The following is a 13,256-nucleotide window of genomic DNA, read 5'->3' as shown; positions in this document are numbered from 1 at the left end:
GAGGTGTCGTCATGGGAGGTTGTGCACAGCATGGCAGAGTCAAGTTAGGTTGGGGAGGTGGGTAGTGAGGTATCTTTGTGGTAGCTTTAGGCTGAAGAAGAGGGGTGGGGGAAGTCTAGGCCCACTAACTACAATGTCTGAACCACCCATAACTCTTCTGAGATTGGAACTAGTGTAATTAGTGGACCTAAGGGGAGGTCATTGTTTTTCGGTTTCTAGGCTACAGCAGTACAGCTACAGTTCCTGATGGGAGTCAGCAGTTTGCAGTTGTTCAGGGCTGGGCTGAGACTGAGGCTGCTCCCCCTCCCCCTCATCTTCCCCCTCGTCCTCTTCCCCCTGATGTGACACCAGCTGCTGGTAGCGAGCCTGGCGCTGGTAGTCTGGGTCGATGTTGATCCAGTTATTGGCCACCCACTTAGTGCCGCGGGTGACCACACAGCCGCCGTGCAGAGAATACTCATCCTGCTCCCCCACCCAGCCTGTGTGTAACAGAGAGCAGTTAGTACATTATGTGTATTCAACAGCAGCTCTGATAACAGTAGAACTGATAACTACCATGTGGACGAGTAGGCGGAATCTCTTTCAATGTGTTTCTACAACAGTGGGCCTAACCTTCATCAAAACAACAGACTACAGTTTTTAAATAAGGACCCGAACAGCAGTGAATGAATGAAATGGGGTCAATTGCTATGTGTGTACAATAAGTTGAGTAGCCTGTCTGAGGGGCAGTAATTAAGCTGTATTAGTGTGTTTATATACTGAACTAAAATATGAATGCAACACGCTGTAACGGCGGCCTTCCCTCTCTTCACTAGAAGAGGGGGTGAAACGGGGATCGGACCAACACGCAGCGTAGCCAGTGCTCAACATGTTTAATTAACAAAAACTACAGTGAACACTAAACAAATACAAAATAACAAAAGTGGCAAACAGATACAGACCTATCTGGTGCAGAATACAAACACAGAGACAGGAAACAACCACCCACAATCCCCAACACAAAACAAGCCACCTATATATGATTCTCAATCAGGGACAACGATTGACAGCTGTCTCTGATTGAGAACCATATTAGGCTGAACACAGAAACAGACGAACTAGACACACAACATAGAATTCCCACCCAGCTCACGTCCTGACCAACACTAAACAAGCAAAACACATAAGAACTCCGGTCAGGACGTTACACACGCAACAATTTCAATGTTTTTACTGAGTTACAGTCACAAGGAAATCAGTCAATTTAAATAAATTCATTAAGCCCTAATCTATGGATTTCACATGACTGGGCAGGGGCTCATCCAGAATTAGTTTTCCCCCACAAAATAGCTTTATTACAGACAGAAATACTCCTCAGTTTTATAAGCTGTCTAGGTGCCTGGTGTCAGACAATCCCGCAGGTAAAGAAGCCGGATGTGGAGGCCTGGCCTGGCATGGTTACACGTGGTCTGCGGTTGTGAGGCCGGTTGGATGTACTGCCAAAATCTCTAAAACGACGTTGGAGGTGGCTTTTGGTAGAGAAATTAACATTATATTATTTGGCAACAGCTCTGGTGGACATTCCTGCAGTCAGCATGCCAATTGTGCGCTCCCTCAAAACTTGAGACATCTGTGGCATTGTGCTGTGTGATAAAACTGCAGATTTTAGAGGCCTTTTATTGTGCACAGCACAAGGTGCACCTGTGTAATGATCATGCTGTTTAATCAGCTTCCTGATATTCCACACCTATCAGGTGTATGGATTATCTTGGCAAATGAGAAATATTCACTAACAGAGATGTAAACAAATTTGTGAACAAAATCTGAGAGAAATAAGCTTTTTGTGCATATGGAACATTTCTGGGATCTTTTATTTCAGCTCATGAAACATAGGACCAACACTTTACATGTTGCGTTTATATTTTTGTTCAGTATAGAAGGGCCGTGCTATGTGTGAGGTAGTACTGTGTACAGTCTGTACCTTGTCCGTCAGAAAGGTAGTTGTACCAGAACACGGCTGTCCCTTTAGTAGGCTTTACCCTCAGGTTGCTCCTATCACAGTTCTTCCTCGTGTCCATTAGATCCACATTGTTCTGGATCAGAGACTGAAAACACAAACACAATCACTCATTAATACCGTTGAGAAAAACACATCGCTACACCGACAAACATGCAAATGTTTAATATAGATACATAAACTAGTGATGGGGGGGATCGATACAATTACATATCGATTTTGTTAACGATATATCGTATTGTTTTGACAATATCGCAATATTATTTTTGCGCTAGTTGGCTATACCTGCACTAAAACTCCAGGACTTTTCCTTCATAGCTTGTCCTCCATCTTCTTTTTTAAATAGGGAGACAATTTATTTTAAGCACTTTTATTTCCATGACTGATCAAAACATGCTCTCTCATCCCTCTGCAGCAGACATATGGTTAGCAATATGTTTGGAACGTTGAATCGCAATAAAATCAAAGTATCGAATCGCAATCCAAATAGAATTGCAATACATATCGTATCGGCACCTAAGTATCGTGATAATATCGTATTGTGAGGTCCCCGGCAATTCCCAGCCCTAATATAAACACACAAGAACACACACACAGACAGACCATAACGCACCACTTCCTCATAGGTCCTGTTGTCTGCCACAGGGAACGCGGTCTCCCCGCCCCCCTCAACAGAGTTCAGGTAGAAGAGAACGGTGATGTACCTGGGTGTGCAACACACACATTTAATACAGACACATACTGGAACACACATCCGCACACAGACCAACCCCACCATGGAAATGTAAGCCTTAGTCACGAACTACCTGATATATTGATATGTGCTAAGTTACACAAAGCCATCCACCACAGTCTATCACAAACACATCCACCTAAAGTACACAGACGTTACACTACATTTTCACTCAATCTAACCATCTTAATCTGAAGGGTGTCTATCCAGACTCTCCCCTATACAGCATTGTCAAAACAAGGCCAAGGACGAGGCGCTGGCTGACTCAACACAGCTCTCTCTCACCTGCAGGAGGTCTCGAAGGGTGTGGAGGTGTTGGCAGCGAGGCGCGTGTGCGTGCAGGCGGTCTCAGGGTAGACAGGGCCGCTGTCGTGGTGGGCGTGGTAGTGGCCCCCCTGCTCATAACGTACCACCTGGAGGGGCTCACTCAGGTCCACCAACGCAGAGGGCAGCCGGGTCAGACGGGCCACCCTATGGAGGACAAAGGTAGGGGGAGAAACAGGGACAAAAATCCTTAACATCAGATTCTGATAACCTTGACCATGGTGTTTGACTCCAACCGTTTATTAATGTGTTTGAACATACTTGGCTTTGTCCAAGAGAGAGAGAGAGAGAGAGCGAGAGAGGGGCCAGGAGAGAGAGAGAGAGCGAGAGAGGGGCCAGGAGAGAGAGCGAGAGAGGGGCCAGGAGAGAGAGGGGCCAGGAGAGAGAGAGAGAGAGAGAGAGAGAGGGGCCAGGAGAGAGAGAGAGAGAGAGAGAGAGAGAGAGAGAGAGAGAGAGAGAGAGAGAGAGAGAGAGAGAGAGCGAGAGAGAGAGGAGCCAGGAGAGAGAGAGAGAGAGAGGGGCCAGGAGAGAGAGAGAGAGAGAGAGAGAGAGAGAGAGAGAGAGAGAGAGAGAGAGAGAGAGAGAGAGAGAGAGAGAGGGGCCAGGAGAGAGAGAAGGGCAAGTGAAGAGGCCAGGGCAACAATTGACAATGATGTTCTCCTCACCTCTTCTTGAGGTCTCGGAGAACCTGGTGTGCCCCCTGTCCCTGGTACAGCCAGGTGTGTCTGCTGTTCCTGACCAGCTGGCTGCTCTTCACCCCGCGCTGCTGCAAGAAACGCTGGAACGCATCACTGCCCAGACGCCTGAACTCCTCCAGGCTCAGCAAGCCTAACACAGACACAAAGATGTCACTTACAGGCACAAAGTGGGTCACATACAGACGCAGATATCCAATATGAGCAGCCTGAAAAGATTAGCTCTGTATGCATAGAGACAGAGGGGCCTAACTATCACAAACAGGCCCGTGTCGAGAATGACAGTCTCTTACCGTTACCGTCAGGGTCAGCCTTCAGTCCAGCATAGATCTCTTTCAGATTCTCTGGTGTCAGCCAGATCCCATCCCTCACTCGTGAATGTGTCAATATCTGTAGAAGGCCCAGGAACATGCATAAATCACACATAAAGAAGATAATACATGTTTATTGATCCATTATAAAGGAACAAAATAAATTGATACATTTGCTGCCCCAGTACCACCACACTATGATTAATGATGTGTGTACACTCCACTCAGTGGCCTTGTGGTTAGAGTGTCCGCCCTGAGATTGGAAGGTTCAGGTGTTCGTTCCCTGGCTGAGTCACACCAAAGACTGTTAAAAGAAATGGGACCCGATGAGTGTCTGCTTAGCACTCAGCATTAACATGAGAACCGCTGGGCCTCGAGGGACCCCCCTTCAAGCTAATGAGCAGTCATCCTGACTCCAACACAACACAATAAATGTCATATAAGCTATCGCAAAAATAAGGTAACATTATAATACTTTTTTCAAACCACAATAGCATTTTCATTAGTTTATGTTACTGTAAGCTGTAACTTTTAATGTAAAAACAGAAACATTTGAGTGTTCATGTTTATTTGTGGAGTGCCTTTGTTACAACAATGAAAGAGAAAGGATGTGTGTCGGAACACAGTAACAGCTTCTTTCAATAAAGACAAAATAAAAATACCTCAGCCAACAAGAAGCGCGATCAGCAAGAGGCGCGGTCAAATGATGAAAACATCAGTAGCCTAAACATCATTAAAAGTGCCAAGTGTGCGTGGTAAATAGTGAGAATCAGCACAACAGCAAAGATGGCATTATAATGAATAGAAGTGTGGATATGACATCAGTACAAAAATAATAAATGATTGTCAGCTCTTGCTCACATGGTGTGCGTCTTCACGCAATGGCATCAGTTGGATTTAATTAACTGTTATCGCTTATCCTAAAAGTCAACACAAATCTTCGCCACTTTCACTTGCTCGACACACTTAGCACAAACACGTCGCTTGCAGGCAACACAGGTGTCTTGGATTCTGGTCTTAGTGCATCTGGCCACCTGGCACTGTCTCCTCCCCGGGAGTTGTGCAGACAATTGTTAACCAACAGCGATGTCGTCTCCTGGTTTGTAACATGTAATGCGGTTCTGTACAAACTAGTTCCGAAACGTTGGATACCATAGCGAATGTCTGTTTTCCAGGTGTCGCGTTCTTGTTTCTTTGTCATAAAAAAAACAGAGGTAACGCTGAACCGATCCCGTGACATGGTTTCTCCAAAGAAAGTACTGGTCTTCTTGCCATTGTAAATTATGCATGCTCTCATTGTGTACTCCAAGTAGGCCAGTCTAGACTGATCCATCTGCTTGGATTTGGAGGACTGATACATGGCACACACTATTTTGAGATTCTAATTGGAATTAGAGGTTGACCGATTAATCGGCATGGCCAATTAATTACCGATTTCAAGTTTTCATAACAATCGGTAATCGGCCTTTTTTTGAGGCCGAATATGACCGATTACATTGCAATCCACGAGGAAACTGCGTGGCAGGCTGACCACCTGTTACGCGTGTGCAGCGTCAAAAGGACCTTGTGGCTGCAATGAGCCAAGGTAAGTTGCTAGCTAGCATTAAACTTATCTTATAAAAAACAATCAATCTTCACATAATCACTAGTTAACAACACATGGCTGATGATATTACTAGGTTAACTAGCTTGTCCTGCGTTGTATATAATCAATGCGGTGCCTGTTAATGTATCATCGAATCACAGCCTACCCAAACGGGTGATGATTTAACAAAAGCGCATTCGTGAAAAAAGCACATTCGTTGCACAAATGTATCTAACCATAAACATCAAAGCCTTTCTTAAAATCAATACACAGAAGTATATATTTTTTAAACCTGCATATTTAGTTAAAATAAATGCATGTTAGCAGGCAATATTAACTAGGGAAATTGTGTCACTTCTCTTGCGTTCAGTTCAAGCAGGATATATGCAACAGTTTGGGTGTCACGACTTCCACCGAAGTTGACTCCCCTGCCTGTTCGGGCGGTGCTCGGCGGTCGTCGTCACCGTCCTACTAGCCGCCACCGATCCCTTTTTCGTTTGTCTGTTTGTTTTGTCTTATTAGTTGCACCTGTTTTTTGTTTCGTAATTAGCTTCCCTATAATTAGGAGTTTGACCCGCCCTTGTTTTGTGCGGGATTGTTTTTGTTACGTGTGTGTATTTTTGGGTGTTTGGCAAGTGTTCTCTCTGCGCCCTGTATGTTCGGGCTTATTCAGTTTTTGTTAAGAAAAAATATAAGGAATATTTTTTCCAAGCGGCTCTCTCTCTCTGCGTCTGGTTCTTTCGCCAACCTAGTCCCGCGTGACATTGGGCTGCCTGGCTCGTTGCGAACTGTTTCTTCCTAACAAAGACCATAATTTATTTGCCAGAATTTTACATAATTATGACATAACATTGAAGGTTGTGCAATGTAACAGCAATATTTAAACTTAGGGTTGCCACCCGTTCATCAAAATACAGAATGATTCCGTATTTCACTGAAAGAATAAACGTTTTGTTTTCGAAATGATAGTTTCCGGATTTGACCATATTAATGACCAAAGGCTTGTATTTCTGTGTTTATTATAATTAAGTCTATGATTTGATATTTGATAGAGCAGTCTGACTGAGCGGTGATAGGCAGCAGCAGGCTCGTAAGCATTTATTCAAAGAGCACTTTACTGTGTTTGCGAGCAGCTCTTAGCAATGCTTGAAGCACAGCGCTGTTTATGACTTCAAGCCTATCAACTCCCGAGATTAGGCTGGCAATACTAAAGTGCCTATAAGAACATCCAATAGTCAAAGGTATATGAAATACAAATGGTATAGAGAGAAATAGTCGACGTGTCATACTTCCTATAATAACTACAACCTAAAACTTCTTAACTGGGAATATTGAAGAACTGGGAATATTGAACCACCAGCTTCTATATGTTCTCATGTTCTGAGCAAGGAACTTAAACATTAGCTTTATTACTTTCTTCTCCAACACTTTGTTTTTGCATTATTTAAACCAAATTGAACATGTTTCATCATTTATTTGAGACTAAATATATTTTATTTATGTATTATATTAAGTTAAAATAAAAGGGTTCATTGTTCATTCAGTATTGTTGTAATTGTCATTATTACAAATATATATAAAAAAATCGGCCGATTAATCGGTTTGGTCCTCCAATAATCGGTATCGGCGTTGAAAGATCATAATCGGTCGACCTCCAATTGGAATATACCAATACAATAGAATGGCCCGCCCTGTTCTTCATTCACAATTGGTGATTACATAATTATGCATGGTTCGCTTCCCCTAACTCATCAACTCCCCCATCATACTTTACTTCATTTATTTAATCTGTTATTTGTGTGAAATTCGTTTCGGTATAGTTTAGGTTTAGTTCCGAGGCAATTATCGAGGTGATTATCAACTGGGCACGGCACCTTCCACTGTCGGGAGATGGAGCGGGGCAGGATATACTGTCAGGAGAAGGAGGCAACACGGGACAATTATTTTAAAAATGACATGTCCTCCTAAAGTGGTTATAACTCCAGTTCCATTTGTGATTTTAAGATTTTAACAACGGCGGTTTGTTATATAGACTTATTTAGGAAAAGTAAAGGACGAAGGGGGGAATGACTTTAAGAATGACAGAGTAATATATATTTTTATTCATGAGCAGTCAAAAAGACTGCTTTAGTGGTTCTAGTGTTAAGTAGATTGGGCTTGAGGCCTTACGATAGACTAGCATCCTGTCCAGGTGGTGTACTACATCAAACAACCTCACGCTACAGAAACAGGATATAGGCTCCTGCTCCTATGAGCCGTTCCGGCTCGCACTTGTGCAAGACTACTTACTTACTTCACGCTGCTCACAGACACACATCCTCGCTTGCCCACCCACACACCTCCTGGAGTTGTAGCTGTCCGTCCTGGTTGAGGTCTAGCAGGTTGAAGATCTCCTCAGGGCTGAGGTTGAGCTGCTCCGTCAGCTCCTCCTGTCCTTCAGGCACCATCACCTGGCTCTCCATCAGGCCCTTCAGCTGGGCCAGCTGCACCACCACACGACACTCCTCTTCAGACAGGAACCCTGGGATCTCTGGAGAGAGACACACACCGTAAACACCCGCTTGAACGCATGCACACACCCAAACACACGTATGAGTGCACGTACCCACTTACACAAACACAGACGCGCACACACACACACACACTTCATACACAATGTAAACACAGAACCTTGTTGAGCAATGACAGCATCAGCCACTAACATGGTGCAGAGGGGTGCAATGCAGAGCAGAAGTTTAGTAGAGAGAGCTCTCACCAAACAGCAGGGGCTTCAGACTCAGGGTCCGCATCTCATGCACATTGCCTGGCACCAGTGACAACTTCTGGACATGGCCCACCTGTGAAAAAAAAACACAGACTATAACTTCACACCATCAACATGGCACCATTCATATAGAAGAAAAGCACAACAGACACTAGCCCACCGTTGAACCGTATAGACTACTACTGTCTGTAAGGTTAAGCTCTGGGCTAAACAGAGACAGAACTACACAGGTATCCTTACGCCTTGATCACACCGATAGCGTCATTTTGCAAAATATTACACACCATCATCTGGATATGTGTGGCGGAAAAGTTCAACATTCACCTTCTGCTACCATTTCTGTCAAGCTGTCTTCTTATACAGTTTGACGCATACGTTCAAATAATCCAACGTATGCACCACACAGAACGCACCGCAGCTGCCTCTGCAATGCAATTCTGTTGAAGTCGGAAGTTTACATACACCTTAGCCAAAAACACGAGTTTAAAATGTATTTCACAATTCCTGACATTTAATCCTAGTAAATATTCCCTGTCTTAAGTCAGTTAGGATCACCACTTTATTTTAAGAATGTGAAATGTCAGAATAATAGTATAGAGAATGATTTATTTCAGCTTTTATTTCTTTCACCTCATATCCCAGTGGGTCAGAAGTTTACATACACTCAATTCGCATTTGGTAGCATTGCCTTTAAATTGATTAACTTGGGTCAAACGTTTCGGGTAGCCTTCCACAAGCTTCCCACAATAAGTTGGGTGAATTTTGGCCCATTCCTCCTGACAGAGCTGGTGTAACTGGGTCAGGTTTGTAGGCCTCCTTGCTCACACACGCTTTTTCAGTTCTGCCCACAAATTATCTATGAGATTGAGGTCAGGGCTTTGTGATGGCCACTCCAATACCTTGACTTTGTTGTCCTTAAGTCATTTTGCCACAACTTTGGAAGTATGCTTGGGGTCATTGTCCATTTGGAAAACCCATTTGCGACCAAGCTTTAACTAATGTCTTGAGATGTTGCTTCAATATATCCACATAATTTCCCTCCCTCATGATGCCATCTATTTTGTGAAGTGCACCAGTCCCTCCTGCAGCAAAGCACCCCAACAACATGATGCTGCCACCCCCGTGCTTCACGGTTGGGATGTGGTTCTTCGGCTTACAAGCCTCCCCCTTTTTCCTCCAAACATAACGATGGTCATTATGACCAAACAGTTCTATTTTTGTTTCATCAGACCAGAGGACATTTATCCAAAAAGTACGATTTTTGTCCCCATGTGCAGTTGCAAACCGTAGTCTGGCTTTTTTATGGCGGTTTTGGAGCAGTGGCTTCTTCCTTGCTGAGCGGCCTTTCAGGTGATGTCGATATAGGACTCGTTTTACTGTGGATATAGATACTTTTGTACCTGTTTCCTCCAGCATCTTCACAAGGTCCTTTGCCGTTGTTCTGGGACTGAGTTGCACGTTTCCCACCAAAGTACGTTCATCTCTAGGAGACAGAACGCGTCTCCTTCCTGAGCGGTATGACAGCTGCGTGGTCCCATGGTGGTTATACTTGCGTACTATTGTTTGTACAGATGAACGTGGTACCTTCAGGCGTTTGGAAATTGCTCCCAAGGATGATACAGACTTGTGGAGGTCTATCATTTTTTTCTGAGGTCTTGGCTGATTTCTTTTGATTTTCCCATGATGTCAAGCAAAGAGGCACGGAGTTTGAAGGTAGGCCTTTAAATAGATCCACAGGTACACCTCCAATTGACTCAAATTATGTCAATTAGCCTATTAGAAGCTTCTAAAGATGACAATGTTTTCTGGAATGTTCCAAGCTGTTTAAAATAGAGGTTGACCGATTAATCGGAATGGCCGATTAATTAGGGCCGATTTCAAGTTTTCATAACAATAAAGAAAATCTGTATTTTTGGACACCGATCTGGCCATTTCTTTTTTTTTTTACACCTTTATTTAATCTTTATTTAACTAGGCAAGTCAGTTAAGAACACATTCTTATTTTCAATGACGGCCTAGGAACGGTGGGTTAACTGCCTCGTTCAGGGGCAGAACGACAGATTTTTACCTTGTCAGCTCGGGGGATTCAATCTTGCAACCTTACAGTTAACTAGTCCAACGCTCTAACCACCTGATTACATTGCACTCCACGAGGAGCCTGCCTGTTACGCGAATGCAGTAAGCCAAGGTAAGTTGCTAGCTAGCATTAAACTTATTTTATAAAAAACAATCAATCAATCAACCATAATCACTAGTTAACTACACATGGTTGATGATATTACTAGTTTATCTAGCGTGTCCTGCATTGCATATAATCCATGCGGTGCGTATCGTTGCTCCAATGTGTACCTAACCATAAACATCAATGCCTTTCTTAAAATCAACACACAGAAGTATATATTTTTAAACCTGCATATTTAGCTAAAAGAAATCCAGGTTAGCAGGCAATATTGACCAGGTGAAATTGTGTCACTTCTCTTGCGTTCATTGCACGCAGAGTCAGTGTATATGCAACAGTTTGGGCCTCCTAATTTGCCAGAATTTTACGTAATTATGACATAACATTGAAGGTTGTGCAATGTAACAGGAATATTTAGACTTATGGATGCCACCCGTTAGATAAAATACGGAACGGTTCCGTATTTCACTGAAAGAATAAACGTCTTGTTTTCGAGATGATAGTTTCCGGATGCGACCATATTAATGACCCAAGGCTCGTATTTCTGTTTATTATGTTATAACTAAGTCTATGATTTGATAGAGCAGTCTGACTGAGCGGTGGTAGGTACCAGCAGGCTCGTAAGCATTCATTCAAACAGCACTTTTGTGCGTTTTGCCAGCAGCTCTTTGTTGTGCTTCAAGCATTGCGCTGTTTATGACTTCAAGCCTATCAACTCCCGAGATTAGGCTGGTGTAACCGATGTGAAATGGCTAGCTAGTTAGCGGGGTGCACGCTAATAGCGTTTCAAACGTCACTCGCTCTGAGACTTGGAGTGGTTGTTCCCCTTGCTCTGCATGGGTAACGCTGCTTTGAGGGTTACTGTTGTCGATGTGTTCCTGATTCGAGCCCAGGTAGGAGCGAGGAGAGGGACGGAAGCTATACTGTTACACTGGCAATACCAAAGTGCCTATAAGAACATCCAATAGTCAAAGGTTATTGAAATACAAATGGTATAGAGAGAAATAGTCCTATAATTCCTATAATAACTACAACCTAAAACTTCTTACCTGGGAATATTGAAGACTCATGTTAAAAGGAACCACCAGCTTTCATATGTTCTCATGTTCTGAGCAAGGAACTTAAACGTTAGCTTTCTTACATGGCACATATTGCACTTTTACTTTCTTCTCCAACACTTTGTTTTTGCATTATTTAAACCAAATTGAACATGTTTCATTATTTATTTGAGGCTAAATTGATTTTATTGATGTATTATATTAAGTTAAAATAAGTGTTCATTCAGTATTGTTGTAATTGTCATTATTACAAATAAATTAAAAAAATTGTCCGATTAATCGGTATCGGCTTTTTTTGGTCCTTCAATAATCGGTATCAGCGTTGAAAAAAATCATAATTGGTCGACCTCTAATTTAAAGCCACAGTCAACTTAGTGTATGTAAACTTCTGACCCACTGGAATTGTCATACAGTGAATTATAAGTGAAATAATCTGTCTGTAAACAATTGTTGGAAAAATGTATTGTGTCATGCACAAAGTAGACGTCCTAACCGACTTGCCAAAACTATTTTTGTGGAGTGGTTAAAAAACGAGTTTTAATGACTCCAACCTACGTGTATGTAAACTTCCGACTTCAACTGTACTTGAACATACTTCTGGTTTACCAAAATGCAAAACCTTGTTGGTGTGATCAAGGCGTTAACTCACCCGTATGCCCTCTAGGCGTGGAAGGTACATGTCCTGCTGAAAGCCAGAATCTGACTGTTGCTGTTTGAACTCGGGGGGCTTGTGATGATTGCTTCCACCGCTTGCCTCGTCCCTGTTCGGGGTGGCCAGTACCTCTCCAGGGCTGTTGTTGTAGTGCACGTAGAGGAGTAGCGCAATGACATTGATGATGTATACATGGAAAAAGACCATCACCACCATGAAGTAAGAGCGGGAGCACACGTTGCTCTTCTGCAACGGGACCCGCTCTCGTGGCATAGGGGGTAGGGTTGGTAATGGAACGGCTTCATCATGTTCATCACTGTCGCGGTCCTGTGGTTCAATCATCTTTGACCTGATATGATGATGGACCATAAGCTTATCGCTGGTTTGTTGTTCTGAGTACCTTTTTGACCCTGGTACCGAGAAAGACGTCAATTGACGTGTTAAATAATGCAGTCAGTTCTTTCTGGTAGGCTACGTTAAGTCATAAAAGTTACCGCATGAGTGCACAATCCATACTGCCCAGACTCAATCATCATCATTGCATAGTGATACAACCCACATTCTCCGTTACAGTACCTGTCAACTAGCTAGTTAATGTTATTATTTTCTGTAAAATAAATCAATAAGCGACGAAACGTGAAGCTTAGCGGTACTTTGGTTAAATTCACAGTAACGTTAGCTAGCTACACATATCACACTTACAGGAGACTGCATCCAACGTCTCTTGTTCACGTTGCGGTTTCAGCAGTCCGTGCTGCGTACCTCCAAAAATAGAGGGAGAAGAGCCATATCAAAAGGTGTGCGATTTATACATTCGAAGGTTTGGTGCATATATTAACATTGAAAAACAAAAAAAATATGCGTCCGACCTATCATTTCTGCCACAAATATATTCGTGGCGTTTGTTTTGAGACGGACAACACGCCATTCCACTGACAACTACTGTACACTACTATTTT

The 13,256-nt window shown here is 43.1% G+C and overlaps 1 protein-coding gene across 1 annotated transcript; it reads right to left on the bottom strand.

Moving 5' to 3' along the window:
* Nucleotides 1-234: 234 nt before the first annotated feature.
* Nucleotides 235-12,639, bottom strand: p4htm (prolyl 4-hydroxylase, transmembrane (endoplasmic reticulum)). Its single transcript, XM_038965263.1, has 9 exons — nucleotides 12,295-12,639; nucleotides 8,400-8,481; nucleotides 7,984-8,174; nucleotides 4,042-4,138; nucleotides 3,719-3,881; nucleotides 3,015-3,200; nucleotides 2,610-2,700; nucleotides 1,961-2,084; nucleotides 235-479 (listed from the first exon to the last, which is right to left on the bottom strand). The coding sequence occupies exons 1-9, from the start codon at nucleotides 12,637-12,639 to the stop codon at nucleotides 235-237; spliced, it is 1,524 nt and encodes a 507-aa protein (XP_038821191.1).
* Between the last annotated feature and the right edge of the window lie 617 nt (nucleotides 12,640-13,256).

The sequence above is a fragment of the Salvelinus namaycush genome, chromosome 2 (assembly GCF_016432855.1).
Source record: "Salvelinus namaycush isolate Seneca chromosome 2, SaNama_1.0, whole genome shotgun sequence".
In the NCBI taxonomy this organism is placed as follows: Eukaryota; Metazoa; Chordata; class Actinopteri; order Salmoniformes; family Salmonidae; genus Salvelinus; species Salvelinus namaycush.
The sequence above is the reverse complement of the archived record's forward strand: the minus strand, read 5'-3'. Positions and strand labels throughout refer to the sequence as shown.